Source organism: Daucus carota, chromosome 7 (genome assembly GCF_001625215.2).
Source record: "Daucus carota subsp. sativus chromosome 7, DH1 v3.0, whole genome shotgun sequence".
Lineage (NCBI taxonomy): Eukaryota > Viridiplantae > Streptophyta > Magnoliopsida > Apiales > Apiaceae > Daucus > Daucus carota.
The window spans coordinates 15,662,557-15,677,485 of NC_030387.2; the positions used below are offsets into that span (position 1 = coordinate 15,662,557).

At 34.8% G+C, this 14,929-nt stretch overlaps 1 protein-coding gene across 1 annotated transcript; it reads right to left on the minus strand.

Annotated features, from left to right (window-relative positions):
• Positions 1 to 1,070: 1,070 nt before the first annotated feature.
• LOC108203864 (uncharacterized) lies at positions 1,071 to 5,822 on the minus strand. Its single transcript, XM_064081808.1, has 4 exons — positions 5,683 to 5,822; positions 3,714 to 4,044; positions 1,319 to 1,412; positions 1,071 to 1,247 (listed from the first exon to the last, which is right to left on the minus strand). Exons 2-4 carry the CDS (start codon positions 4,036 to 4,038, stop codon positions 1,175 to 1,177), a joined length of 492 nt encoding a protein of 163 aa, XP_063937878.1. The 5' UTR covers positions 4,039 to 4,044; positions 5,683 to 5,822; the 3' UTR covers positions 1,071 to 1,174.
• Between the last annotated feature and the right edge of the window lie 9,107 nt (positions 5,823 to 14,929).

Here is a 14,929-nt window from a genome sequence, read left to right on the forward strand (position 1 = left end):
TCACAAGAAACATTAGTATGAATTAGTCATGTGTCTGCCAGACAGCATCATGCATGAAACACTTCAGCCATAAACTGTACATTGTGAAATATAATCCAGAGCATTGTCATAGACAAAAAGAATATAGGCAGGAAGAGCCTATGACAAAAAAAAATCATGAAGAGCCAAAACATGTAAAATAATATTAGTTCCCGATTAAAAACAAAGCATGTTAAATAATATAAACCTATGTGAATAATACATGTTTCACTACCTGTATTTCTAGAGGTTAAAATCATTGCAGTCGTGCCTATCAATAGCTCTGTAACCATTTTATTTTGATGGTCCAGATCTGCAGCAAAGTTCAATGTCTTTGATAAACAGAACAAGTGTTATAAATACAGAACTCAAAGTTTTGCTGAAATACATTATAAACTACCTGATTCCTTTTAGTATCATGCATCTGATTCATTTTCAGAAGAGGTTTCACTGTCATGGTCACTTGAAACAATTTCTTCGCTGTCTATAAATATCTCTCCATCATCAAACAGTTCATTTTGTTCAGCTTCATCTAGATCATCTTCATCACATGTAGTTTGCTTTTTATCGTTGGAAAACAAATCAGCAACAAGTCCCCTTGGAAGACTTAAAGATGTAACGTCTCTTCGAACTAAAGATGAACTTTCAATTAAATCCTCACTCGGTTGAAAAGATGGCAGGTGAACTGATTCTTCTTCTTGAAATACATCATTGTTTGATAAATCATTAACCACCTCATATGTTTCAGGAATGTCATATATAGAACGGTGATTTACTCTTTGAACAAACCTCCAATTTGAACCACGTTTCACGTCAAGCAGATAAAAAACTTGTTGAGCTTGTGTTGCTAAAATAAATGGTTCATTAGGATACCAATCAACTGATGTATTAATGGATGTAAGATTATTATCCATGCAGATTGATCTGCCCCTAGGACTAGAGTTATACCACTTACACCGGAATAAGAAAACTTTTCGATCAAAAAGAAATGATAATTCCAAAATCTCAGTCAAAACTCCATAGTAAATAAGGTTCTCATTATCATGATCACCTTCAGTGCAAACTCCAGAACATTGTGTTTTAAGAGTATCATCATGCTCTTTGCAACGAAATCGAACACCATTTACCACACAACTTGTATAACTATGATATCGTTCTAGTGGACCTTGAGATAAAGAGTACAAATCCTCATTGATACTAGTTGAGTTTTGGACTTGCATTTGGGATATCTACAAAAGCATATAACATATATGAAGGGCAGGACACCAAAGTTAAGAAAAAATTAAATACAAATTCTCACCTTTTTCTTAAACCATGATGGGAATTCTTCTCTTTGTCTAACTTCAGTGGCTGAATATGGCAGGCCTCCCTCGAGCAATATTGTTCTGTGCTCACTGCATGAAAAATATTTATTTGACAAAGTGATGTAAATATACAAGTCATATAAATATATAAGGGATATAAGTATGATGCATCAATAATAATAAAAGTAAAGTACTTACTCAAGATATGTTTGAATATCATCTGCAGAATTGTTTAATATATACCATTGAATTGCATTCTTCCAATTTTGGAGCAATCGAATACAAGATGCCCCTAATGGACGTGTATTAGACTTAAACACATCCATATGATGATTTGGAAGAGGTAAATCCCAATTGCGTTCAGGTCTGGTAAATCTTGTTTCTATATTCGGAACATATCTGGCTAAAAAACTCACAGCTTCATCTACAATATAAGCTTCTGCAATTGAACCATCTGGTCTAGCCATATTTTTCACATATTTCTTATATAAACCCATTTGACGTTCTATCTCAAACATCCATCTCGGAGCAACCGGGCCACCTAACAACACTTGATCAGGCAAGTGTACACAAAGATGTAGCATTATGGTAAAAAAAGACAGAGGAAATATCTTCTCCAGCTTGCACAAAATTATTACAATTCCCTGCCTTAATTCTTCAATGTCAGAAATACGTATAGTTTTGGCACAAATTTTTTGAAAAAACTGGCATAACTCTATCAAAGTACCACGAATGTTTTTCGTCAAATAAGGGAGTAATGCAACTGGCAATATCTTTTGAAGTAAAACATGACAGTCATGTGTTTTCATTCCTTTCAGCTTGTTATTATCTGTAACACATCGACTAATATTTGAAGCATACCCATCTGGTACTCTTACACTACGAATAAATTGGCAAAAACTCTTGCATTCTTCTTTTGTAAGAGTATAACTGGCATGGGGTTTTTCATATTTATTATTAGTTTTCTGTCTTAACCAAAGCTCTTCACGGATATTTAAATCTTGCAAATCTTTACGAGCTTTCAAATTGTCTTTTGATTTACCTTCAATATCTAAAAGTGTGCCAATAATATTATCACAGACATTCTTCTCTATATGCATCACATCAAGATTATGTCGCAATAAGAGTTTTGACCAATATATGGCAAGTCGAACAAAATACTTCTTTTACTCCAATTTAACTCTTTGGCTCCACGCTTACGTTTTCTAGAAGAATTATTTGGGGCTTTACCAGTTGTACGTGTAGGAACCTCCTCTAACTGTATTAAAATGTCTTCACCTGTAAAAGTTCTAGGGGGACCACGTAACTCGGTAGATCCATCATATTCTTTACTTCTTCTCCAAGGATGTTTGGCATCTAAATAACACCTATGTCCTATAAAACATTGTTTGTCGGTTATTCTTCTAGATCTAGTGTCCTCCAAACAAACTGGACAAGCCAATTTTCCAGCAGTGCTCCAGCCAGATAGGTATGCATAAGCGGGGAAATCACTAATTGTCCATAATACTACAGCTCTTAGTTTAAACATGCAATTAGTGTATGAATCATATGCATCTATTCCATCCCACAACTCCTTAAGTTCTTCAATTAATGGCTGCAAGAACACATCAAAGTCCTTCCCAGGAGATTTTGGACCTGGTATTAATAAAGCCATGAGATTATTGGTACCATTCGGAGAAGCCCAAGGTGGCATGTTATAAGGAATTAATATCACCGGCCACAAACTATAGGTTGATGAAAGGTTTGAGAAAGGGTTAAACCCATCAGATGCCAACCCCATTCGAATACTCCTGGAATCTTTAGCAAAGTCAGGATATGTGTTATCAAAATGCTTCCAGGCCATCCCATCAGCAGGATGTCGTAATATACCATTTTCAGTTTTACGTACTTCTTTATGCCATCTCATGTCTTTTGAAGTATGTTTGGAGCTAAAAAATCTCTTAAGTCGAGCCTTTACTGGAAACCATCTAAGCCGCTTATGGGGGATTTTATTCCTTACATAACGACTAGATTGACATACTGGACATGATATAGCATTTGCGTTCTCACCATAGAATAAAGCACAATCATATTGACATACATCAATTTGCTCATATCCTAACCCCGCCTGACAAAGAAGCCTTCTAGTATGATAATAATCCTCTGGAAATTGATTATCTTTAGGCAACATCTCTTTGAAACACTTCAATATATCATTAAATGCTTTATCTGTTAATTTATTAAGCACCTTCACATTCATTAACCTTACCACTGCACTTAGGACCGAAAAATCTTTGCAATTATCATACAAAGGCTTATCAAGAGACTCAAATAGGAAATTATACTTATCACTGACATCAAAGGAAGAGTCGTCAACGAAATCACTAGTAGGACCAATGTCAAAATACTCACCTTTTAGGGCATCATTAAGACCTGTAGCCAAATCATCTTGTTCACCTGACACATCCTCACCTGCAACTAAATCATCTTCTTCCATATTATCTCTTTGCTCCCCATGATAATACCAGATCTTGTAAGTATTCTGAAAACCAGACGTGAGCAAGTGTAACTTAATCACGTTGAGTTTTTGTGATTCTTTATTCACACATCGACAACAAGGACATAATACCTTCCCTCCGGAGTCAACACAATTCTGTGCCACAGTAATGAATTCATTGATACCATTTGCATACTCTACTGACAACTTATCTGGTTTATCCATCCATGAGCGATCCATGGTTTCCTGATTGTTAAGAATTAAACAGATTTAGTGTCTTTAACAAAAAAATACATAAAATTGAGACAACATATCAAATTGTAATTTTCATAATTTGATTTCAACTTGGTTCAATATATATTGCATCATTTATATATTTATTTTTTGCATATATATGCTAGTATAAAGCAGAATTATTCAAACTATAATAGATGAAAAAGTTTATGCAGATAAAGTGAACATAATGCAAAAAGAATATATGGAACATTATGCAAAAAAAACGCTAAATCAAAAAGAATTCATGAAATTCTGCAGAATAATGCAAAAAATCTTCATAAACCATGAAGATGCACAAAATTTGCAAAACAATACTAAATGTAATTCTTTTTAAAGAGTTCACAATAGGAAATAAAAAATTAAATGCATAAGACAAGCTGAAAAGTGAAAAAAAGAACAAAAAAATAACCAAGTGCATAAAGAAAATCTCAATCCTGAAAATACAACAACAAAAGAAGTTAGGTAAAACAGAGAACATATAAACAGAGAAGAGTGCTAAACAAGATTATCAAATAAAAAGTTCAAGGATTCTAAATAAGTAAACATGGAACATAATGAAAAAGAGAAAATCAAAGTGAATTAATGAAATTCTGCCAAATTTGGGAATTTATTATAAAGAAGGAAAATGCCCCAGACTCTACAAAATACAGGGTACTATATACTAGATGCATATTTTTATGTAGAATGTAAAATACTGAATGATAAACTGAAATAAAATAATTTAGTACATACTAAAATAAAATAATTATAAAAATCTTGTACTTCTAACATTATACACAAAAATTTAACTTTAGGGAAGCTAAAATAATATTAGAACAAATGTTCTCATGTAAGGTACTTCTTCACTAATTAAATTATTTCTATGTAAAAAAAATCAAATATCAATAAAAGGAACTCGATTCTATAAACAAGTCAGATGAAATAAAATTTAAATGCACTTAGAGCCCAAAAAAATTATGTTTAAAAAATTTTGTTCTTATTCACAATGTAAAGTTAAGCAGCACCTTACTTTTACGGCTATATATTAAATATCATTACCATCAAGGATATCATGATAAATTATACTCTAACTTCTAAAAAAATAATAATCTCCCTCAATATAACAAATTAACTTAATTGATTTTGATATTTATTTGATATGAACTATCGAAATTTAATTAGATGAGATTGATTTTTCTCAAAAATTAGATATAGTACAGTAGTATAGTTCATAAGCACATAAAAGAGAAGTAATGTCTAAAAATTACAAACGTGAACATAATTGGATTATTGTACAATGTGAATAAAATTTTTAATATTTTCAATTTGTATTTGACATATATAAAGATCTTAAATTATTTCAAAAGAATCTCAATTTCTATCCTGCTTATACATACATATACATACAGGGGTTACTATACATACACGGGTTAATCTTGTATAATAGCTACAGAACAACTATCAAAATCTAAAATTAAACTTTACCCATCAACTCAATTAAGATATGAACCCATAAAATTATCAATAACAGCTATAAAATCAAGATTATCTCTCTATCTTATGTGCAAAAGTGGAAATAGTCAAATCTATACATGTGAATGATAAAAGAATTCTGGAGTAGATAATTACCAAATTCAGTATGAGAAGGACACTTTTGGATGAATTATAGAAGCAGAGCAAGCATCTATTTCACGGGAGAAATCAGCGTCGGCAGTGTCAGTGTCGGCATCGTGAATGTTGATCGATGAAGTAAAATAGGTTGAGTTGGACTTCTTTCATTTTTCATTTTGTTTATAACGAGATATTTAGGATTAATTTTCCACATCATTTGCCACATAGATACACCTGGTGATAATTTTAGAAAGTATATATTTATTTACCAATACATTTTACACATATATATTAGTAGGTAAAAATTAATTTTTACACACCAATATATATTGGTAGGTAAATTATTGGTAAGTAAAGATCAAATTCCTTGTAGTGATTCTTCTTTAGATAAAGCCTGTTGAAGCTTAAAACTGAGCTCCGCTTCCTGAGAGAACATGTCAACAGTAGGGTGGATAGGAAGATTGCTCTGAAATTGAAGCAAATCATGCTTTGCATTGATCACAGCTTCATGAAGATTCCCAGTGGAACGATTCAACTGCTTTAAGGCGAGCTTCACCATCTTAAGTTTCATAGATAGAATATACCAAGGATCCCCATGAATAGAAATATTCCAAGCCTCAGCAACTTTTTCAGTAAACTTGGGATGCTCAATGATGAACTGAAACACTTGGAAAGGCTTTCTTATCTTTTCAGCGTCAATGCCCAAGAAAATTAGAACTAGATTATGATCCGAAAGGCCACGAGGCAAAAACTGGGCTCTGGACAGAGGGAAAACAGATAACCAGTCAACATTTACTAAAGATCTGTCAAGCTTTTTTTGAACAGGATTTGCATGGTTGCCGTCCCACCAGGTGTGGAAGCTCCCAGAAAAATTCAAATCAAAAACATTAAGAGCAGCAACTGCATCTCTAAAGTCATTCATGCCAGTAGTTAAACCAGTAAAAGAGGTAGATTCGTCTAAATTGAGGCAAACATTAAAATCTCCAGAGATTATCCAGGGACATAAACCAGAGGTATCAAACATATTCTTAAATATAAGCAGGTCATTCCATAGAAAGCGCCTCTCCAAGTAGTCATTAGAAGCTTATATAAATGAGGCATAAAAATTAATATTGGACTCCACAGAGGAAACTTTACAAGATATATGTTGAGCATGAGTACGAATATCAGAAATCGACCACATAACCGGGTCCCAACCGAGCCAAATTCTGCCGTTGTGATGGCAGTCATAATTAAATAACCAATTGAGCTTAGGAGCAATCAAATTGGATACAAAAGAAGCACTATCCTGTTTGACGTGAGTTTCAACGAGGGCAATTAAACCAAGCTTATTAGAAGCAATAAAATCCTTGTAAAAGGCAATCTTATTATTCAGCCCTCGTGTATTGTAGGAACAAAAAATCATAAGGCAATGATTATTTCTTTTTTGGGGAGTTCTTCCCCACAGCCTTACGAGCCCGCTTTTGTTGACTTTTAGTCATAGATTTAGCAATAGCAGTGTAAACCGGCATATGTGCAGGAAAAGGAGGAGCACAGTTAGAGGAGACAGCCTTCTTACCTGTCACTGTAGTCCATTCCCCTTGATCCTTAACCTCCTCAAGGGTCACAGGAGCAAAAGCTTTGGTGACTTTAACTTCAGAATTAGAATTTTCTTTAACAGAAGGCTCATCTGGTTTAGCTTGAGCACTCTCAGTGGCTGCATCATTTATTCCTTCACTAGCTACTGGAACCTCAACTGGGGGGACTTTAGAATTTACTTTCTTTTGGACCCAAATCGTTTCACAGAGGGACAAGCACCTATTAGATGGCCCAGCATCTTACAACCACCACAAACCATAGGCCTTTGCGGATAAGAAACCTCGATATCGACAAAAGAATCATTAGATAGCTCCATAGTTTTAACATCCAAAGCTGCAACCTTGATAGATTCCGGGAGGGGGTCTCCGATATTGTAACGCACACACATCTTTGCGAAAGGCACAGGGTCAAGAAGAGCAGTGGTTTTATCAGCACAGATTGGAGGACCTATAGAGCTTGCAACACAGCTCAAACCTTCTCTAGTCCAATAATAGTCCGGTAGATTCTTAAACTTGACCCAGAGAGGAATACTCGAGGCATTACCCTCTCCCAAATCAGAACCCCAGGCACTCAAAAGCACTGGTTTCCTCTCGAAATACCAGGTTCCGCGAGCCAACACAGCATTCATACCAGTCTCATTATGAAATTTAAAAAGGAATGTGTGAGAGTCTTTTTGAGAGACATGACACAGACCTCTAGAATCCCAAGATTTCTTAGCAATTTCCAGCACTTTTGAGAAAGGCATAGTCCCCTTCGAGAACTTGCCTACTAAACAAAGTTTGAATTTATCCAGTCCCTTCTTTAGAACATCAGAAGGGGGGTGACTATAGATGCCCCAGGAGGCATAGGACAGTAATCAAAAGAGAGAGACTCCGTTGGAACATTAGATTTAACCACTGAGGACCATAGGGGCTTAGTAGGCGATTCATCAGTCTTTGTTGACTGAGTCTTATCAGCAAACACCTTCTCTACAGGAGAGACAACATGCATAGAAGAATCATCAAGTTTTCCCTTCATCTTATCTTTAAAAGGATTGACAGTAGATCTAGGAGGCACAGGTAACCCATTTTCATCGCGCAATGGAACAGAGTTAGCGAAGCCATCACTAACCATGTCTGCTACAACTTGTTCCTCAGTGAAACCCTTTTTCTTAAGAAACGATAGTAAATCACCAACCTTCCTACGAGCAGAGTACAGCTCTTCGCGCTCAAACTTCGAGGTTCGTAGAATAGCTTGAACTGTGTCTGAGGTGTTATTATCACACAGATCTTTAGGGGGCTTTGGAGAAATCGGCTCATCGCTACTGTACCCTTCAGTAACATCTTCAATTTCGACTGTTTCAAGAATCGGAATATTCAGAGAGCTTGGACGAACCCGAGACGGGGCCTCAGAGTGGGATTCCAGATGTGAGGTGAAAACCTCTTTATCAGATCCAGAGAACAATTCTTGAAAAACTTGGCCAGAGATGGCAAAGGGGGCAGAGGAGTCAAGAACTCCATCCTCTAAAGACTGACCATCGTGGTCAATGGCCACACCACGAGAGTTACAGTTCACAAAGGAGCTCATAATAAGTGTTTTTATAGATATAATTAAGAAATTTAGGTGAAAGATTGGAAGGAAGAGAGAATCTAGAAAAGAAAAGGGTTTGGATTGAGAGAAAAAAGATGGCGGCTGTAAGGAAAGGGGTTTAGGGTTTGGGTTCTAACCTAGAGAGCAGGGAGAGGAGATTTCTAGAGAGAGAAACATTTTTTGGTCCGTTTGAAGTTGAAAACAACTTGTAGCTTCATTTTCGGTTGTTTAAATTAAAATCAACTTGTAGTTTCATTCTTGACTCGTTGGAGCCCGGAAACAACTTGTTGCTTCATTATTGGCTAGATTGAAGTTGGAAACAACTTGTAGCTTCATTCCAGACTCGTGTGAAGTTGAAAACAAATTGTAGCTTCATTTTCGGTTGTTTAAAATTAGAATCAACTTGTAGTTTCATTCTTGACTCGTTTAAGCATGCAAACAACTTGTTGCTTCATTATTGGCTAGATTGAAGTTGGAAACAACTTGTAGCTTCATTCCTGACTCGTTTGAAGTTGAAAACAACTTGTAGCTTCGTTTTCGGTTGTTTAAAATTAGAATCGAGTTGTAGTTTCATTCTTGACTCGTTTAAGCATGTAAACAACTTGTTGCTTCATTATTGGCTAGATTGAAGTTGGAAACAACTTGTAGCTTCATTCCAGACTCGTTTGAAGTTGAAAACAACTTGTAGCTCTATTTTCGGTTGTTTAAAATTTGAATCAACTTGTAGTTTCATTCTTGACTTGTTTCAGCATGTAAACAACTTGTTGCTTCATTATTGGCTAGATTGAAGTTGGAAACAACTTGTAGCTTCATTCCAGACTCGTTTGAAGTTGAAAACAACTTGTAGCTTCATTTTTGGTTGTTTAAATTAAAATCAACTTGTAGTTTCATTCTTGACTCGTTGGAGCCCGGAAACAACTTGTTGCTTCATTATTGGCTAGATTGAAGTTGGAAACAACTTGTAGCTTCATTCCAGACTCGTTTGAAGTTGAAAACAACTTCTAGCTTCATTTTCGGTTGTTTAAATTAAAATCAACGTCTAGTTTCATTCTTGACTCGATTGAGCCCGGAAACAACTTGTCGCTTCATTATTTGCTAAATTGAAGTTGGAAACAACTTGTAGCTTCATCCAGGCACGTTTGAAATTGGAAACAACTTGTAGCTTCATTTTCGGTTGTTTAAAATTAGAATCGAGTTGTAGTTTCATACTTGACTCGTTTAAGCATGTAAACAACTTGTTGCTTCATTATTGGCTAGATTGAAGTTGGAAACAACTTGTAGCTTCATTCCGGACTCGTTTGAAGTTGAAAACAACTTGTAGCTTCATTTTCGGTTGTTTAAAATTTGAATCAACTTGTAGTTTCATTCTTGACTTGTTTAAGCATGTAAACAACTTGTTGCTTCATTATTGGCTAGATTGAAGTTGGAAACAACTTGTAGCTTCATTCCTGACTCGTTTGAAGTTGAAAACAACTTGTAGCTTCGTTTTCGGTTGTTTAAAATTAGAATCGAGTTGTAGTTTCATTCTTGACTCGTTTAAGCATGTAAACAACTTGTTGCTTCATTATTGGCTAGATTGAAGTTGGAAACAACTTGTAGCTTCATTCCAGACTCGTTTGAAGTTGAAAACAACTTGTAGCTCTATTTTCGGTTGTTTAAAATTTGAATCAACTTGTAGTTTCATTCTTGACTTGTTTCAGCATGTAAACAACTTGTTGCTTCATTATTGGCTAGATTGAAGTTGGAAACAACTTGTAGCTTCATTCCAGACTCGTTTGAAGTTGAAAACAACTTGTAGCTTCATTTTTGGTTGTTTAAATTAAAATCAACTTGTAGTTTCATTCTTGACTCGTTGGAGCCCGGAAACAACTTGTTGCTTCATTATTGGCTAGATTGAAGTTGGAAACAACTTGTAGCTTCATTCCAGACTCGTTTGAAGTTGAAAACAACTTCTAGCTTCATTTTCGGTTGTTTAAATTAAAATCAACGTCTAGTTTCATTCTTGACTCGATTGAGCCCGGAAACAACTTGTCGCTTCATTATTTGCTAAATTGAAGTTGGAAACAACTTGTAGCTTCATCCAGGCACGTTTGAAATTGGAAACAACTTGTAGCTTCATTTTCGGTTGTTTAAAATTAGAATCGAGTTGTAGTTTCATACTTGACTCGTTTAAGCATGTAAACAACTTGTTGCTTCATTATTGGCTAGATTGAAGTTGGAAACAACTTGTAGCTTCATTCCGGACTCGTTTGAAGTTGAAAACAACTTGTAGCTTCATTTTCGGTTGTTTAAAATTTGAATCAACTTGTAGTTTCATTCTTGACTTGTTTAAGCATGTAAACAACTTGTTACTTCATTATTGGCTAGATTGAAGTTGGAAACAACTTGTAGCTTCATTCCAGACTCGTTTGAAGTTGAAAACAACTTGAAGCTTCATTTTCGGTTGTTTAAATTAAAATCAACTTGTAGTTTCATTCTTGACTCGATTGAGCCCGGAAACAACTTGTCGCTTCATTATTTGCTAGATTGAAGTTGGAAACAACTTGTAGCTTCATTCCAGACACGTTTGAAGTTGAAAACAACTTGTAGCTTCATTTTCGGTTCTTTAAATTAAAATCAACTTGTAGTTTCATTCTTGACTCGTTGGAGCCCGGAAACAACTTGTTGCTTCATTATTGGCTAGATTGAAGTTGGAAACAACTTGTAGCTTCATTCCAGACTCGTTTGAAGTTGAAAACAAATTGTAGCTTCATTTTCGGTTGTTTAAAATTAGAATCAACTTGTAGTTTCACTCTTGGCTCGTTTCAGCATGTAAACAACTTGTTGCTTCATTATTGGCTAGATTGAAGTTGGAAACAACTTGTAGCTTCATTCCAGACTCGTTTGAAGTTGAAAACAACTTGTAGCTTCATTTTCGGTTGTTTAAATTAAAATCAACTTGTAGTTTCATTCTTGACTCGTTTAAGCATGTAAACAACTTGTTGCTTCATTATTGGCTAGATTGAAGTTGGAAACAACTTGTAGCTTCATTCCATACTCGTTTGAAGTTGAAAACAACTTGTAGCTTCATTTTCTGTTGTTTAAAATTAGAATGAACTTGTAGTATCATTCTTGACTCGTTGGAGACCGGAAACAACTTGTTGCTTCATTATTGGGCTAGATTGAAGTTGGAAACAACTTGTAGCTTCATTCCAGACTCGTTTGAAGTTGAAAACAACTTGTAGCTTCGTTTTCGGTTGTTTAAAATTAGAATCTAGTTGTAGTTTCATTCTTGACTCGTTTAAGCATGTAAACAACTTGTTGCTTCATTATTGGCTAGATTGAAGTTGGAAACAACTTGTAGCTTCATTCCAGACTCGTTTGAAGTTGAAAACAACTTGTAGCTTCATTTTTAGTTCTTTAAATTAAAATCAACTTGTAGTTTCATTCTTGACTCGTTGGAGCCCGGAAACAACTTGTTGCTTCATTATTGGCTAGATTAAAGTTGGAAACAACTTGTAGCTTCATTCCAGACTCGTTTGAAGTTGAAAACAAATTGTAGCTTCATTTTCGGTTGTTTAAAATTAGAATCAACTTGTAGTTTCATTCTTGACTCGTTTAAGCATGTAAACAAATTGTTGCTTCATTATTGGCTAGATTGAAGTTGGAAACAACTTGTATCTTCATTCCATACTCGTTTGAAGTTAAAAACAACTTGTAGCTTCATTTTTGGTTGTTTAAAATTAGAATGAACTTGTAGTATCATTCTTGACTCGTTTGAGACCGGAAACAACTTGTCGCTTCATTATTGGCTAGATTGAAGTTGAAAACAACTTGTAGCTTCATTCCAGACTCGTTTGAAGTTGAAAACAACTTGTAGCTCCATTTTCGGTTGTTTAAAATTTGAATCAACTTGTAGTTTCATTCTTGACTTGTTTAAGCATGTAAACAACTTGTTGCTTCATTATTGGCTAGATTGAAGTTGGAAACAACTTGTAGCTTCATTCCAGACTCGTTTGAAGTTGAAAACAACTTGTAGCTTCATTTTTGGTTGTTTAAATTATAATCAACTTGTAGTTTCATTCTTGACTCGTTGGAGCCCGGAAACAACTTGTTGCTTCATTATTGGCTAGATTGAAGTTGGAAACAACTTGTAGCTTCATTCCGGACTCGTTTGAAGTTGAAAACAACTTGTAGCTTCATTTTCGGTTGTTTAAAATTTGAATCAACTTGTAGTTTCATTCTTGACTTGTTTAAGCATGTAAACAACTTGTTGCTTCATTATTGGCGAGATTGAAGTTGGAAACAACTTGTAGCTTCATTCCATACTCGTTTGAAGTTGAAAACAACTTGTAGCTTCATTTTCGGTTGTTTAAATTAAAATCAACTTGTAGTTTCATTCTTGACTCGTTGGAGCCCGGAAACAACTTGTTGCTTCATTATTGGCTAGATTGAAGTTGGAAACAACTTGTAGCTTCATTCCAGACTCGTGTGAAGTTGAAAACAAATTGTAGCTTCATTTTCGGTTGTTTAAAATTAGAATCAACTTGTAGTTTCATTCTTGACTCGTTTAAGCATGCAAACAACTTGTTGCTTCATTATTGGCTAGATTGAAGTTGGAAACAACTTGTAGCTTCAATCCAGACTCGTTTGAAGTTGAAAACAAATTGTAGCTTCATTTTCGGTTGTTTAAAATTTGAATCAACTTGTAGTTTCATTCTTGACTTGTTTAAGCATGTAAACAACTTGTTACTTCATTATTGGCTAGATTGAAGTTGGAAACAACTTGTAGCTTCATTCCAGACTCGTTTGAAGTTGAAAACAACTTGAAGCTTCATTTTCGGTTGTTTAAATTAAAATCAACTTGTAGTTTCATTCTTGACTCGATTGAGCCCGGAAACAACTTGTCGCTTCATTATTTGCTAGATTGAAGTTGGAAACAACTTGTAGCTTCATTCCAGACACGTTTGAAGTTGAAAACAACTTGTAGCTTCATTTTCGGTTCTTTAAATTAAAATCAACTTGTAGTTTCATTCTTGACTCGTTGGAGCCCGGAAACAACTTGTTGCTTCATTATTGGCTAGATTGAAGTTGGAAACAACTTGTAGCTTCATTCCAGACTCGTTTGAAGTTGAAAACAAATTGTAGCTTCATTTTCGGTTGTTTAAAATTAGAATCAACTTGTAGTTTCACTCTTGGCTCGTTTCAGCATGTAAACAACTTGTTGCTTCATTATTGGCTAGATTGAAGTTGGAAACAACTTGTAGCTTCATTCCAGACTCGTTTGAAGTTGAAAACAACTTGTAGCTTCATTTTCGGTTGTTTAAATTAAAATCAACTTGTAGTTTCATTCTTGACTCGTTTAAGCATGTAAACAACTTGTTGCTTCATTATTGGCTAGATTGAAGTTGGAAACAACTTGTAGCTTCATTCCATACTCGTTTGAAGTTGAAAACAACTTGTAGCTTCATTTTCTGTTGTTTAAAATTAGAATGAACTTGTAGTATCATTCTTGACTCGTTGGAGACCGGAAACAACTTGTTGCTTCATTATTGGGCTAGATTGAAGTTGGAAACAACTTGTAGCTTCATTCCAGACTCGTTTGAAGTTGAAAACAACTTGTAGCTTCGTTTTCGGTTGTTTAAAATTAGAATCTAGTTGTAGTTTCATTCTTGACTCGTTTAAGCATGTAAACAACTTGTTGCTTCATTATTGGCTAGATTGAAGTTGGAAACAACTTGTAGCTTCATTCCAGACTCGTTTGAAGTTGAAAACAACTTGTAGCTTCATTTTTAGTTCTTTAAATTAAAATCAACTTGTAGTTTCATTCTTGACTCGTTGGAGCCCGGAAACAACTTGTTGCTTCATTATTGGCTAGATTAAAGTTGGAAACAACTTGTAGCTTCATTCCAGACTCGTTTGAAGTTGAAAACAAATTGTAGCTTCATTTTCGGTTGTTTAAAATTAGAATCAACTTGTAGTTTCATTCTTGACTCGTTTAAGCATGTAAACAAATTGTTGCTTCATTATTGGCTAGATTGAAGTTGGAAACAACTTGTATCTTCATTCCATACTCGTTTGAAGTTAAAAACAACTTGTAGCTTCATTTTCGGTTGTTTAAAATTAGAATGAACTTGTA

Excerpts from the sequence above, each read along its gene's own strand:
- LOC108203864 (XM_064081808.1), bottom strand. The coding sequence starts at position 4,038 with ATGGATCGCTCATGGATGGATAAACCAGATAAGTTGTCAGTAGAGTAT. Across the intron at positions 1,413-3,713 it reads TCTTAATGATGCCCTAAAAG|TGAGCACAGAACAATATTGC; the intron begins GTGAGTATTTTG and ends TTTTTCATGCAG. Across the intron at positions 1,248-1,318 it reads CATCATGGTTTAAGAAAAAG|ATATCCCAAATGCAAGTCCA; the intron begins GTGAGAATTTGT and ends ATGCTTTTGTAG.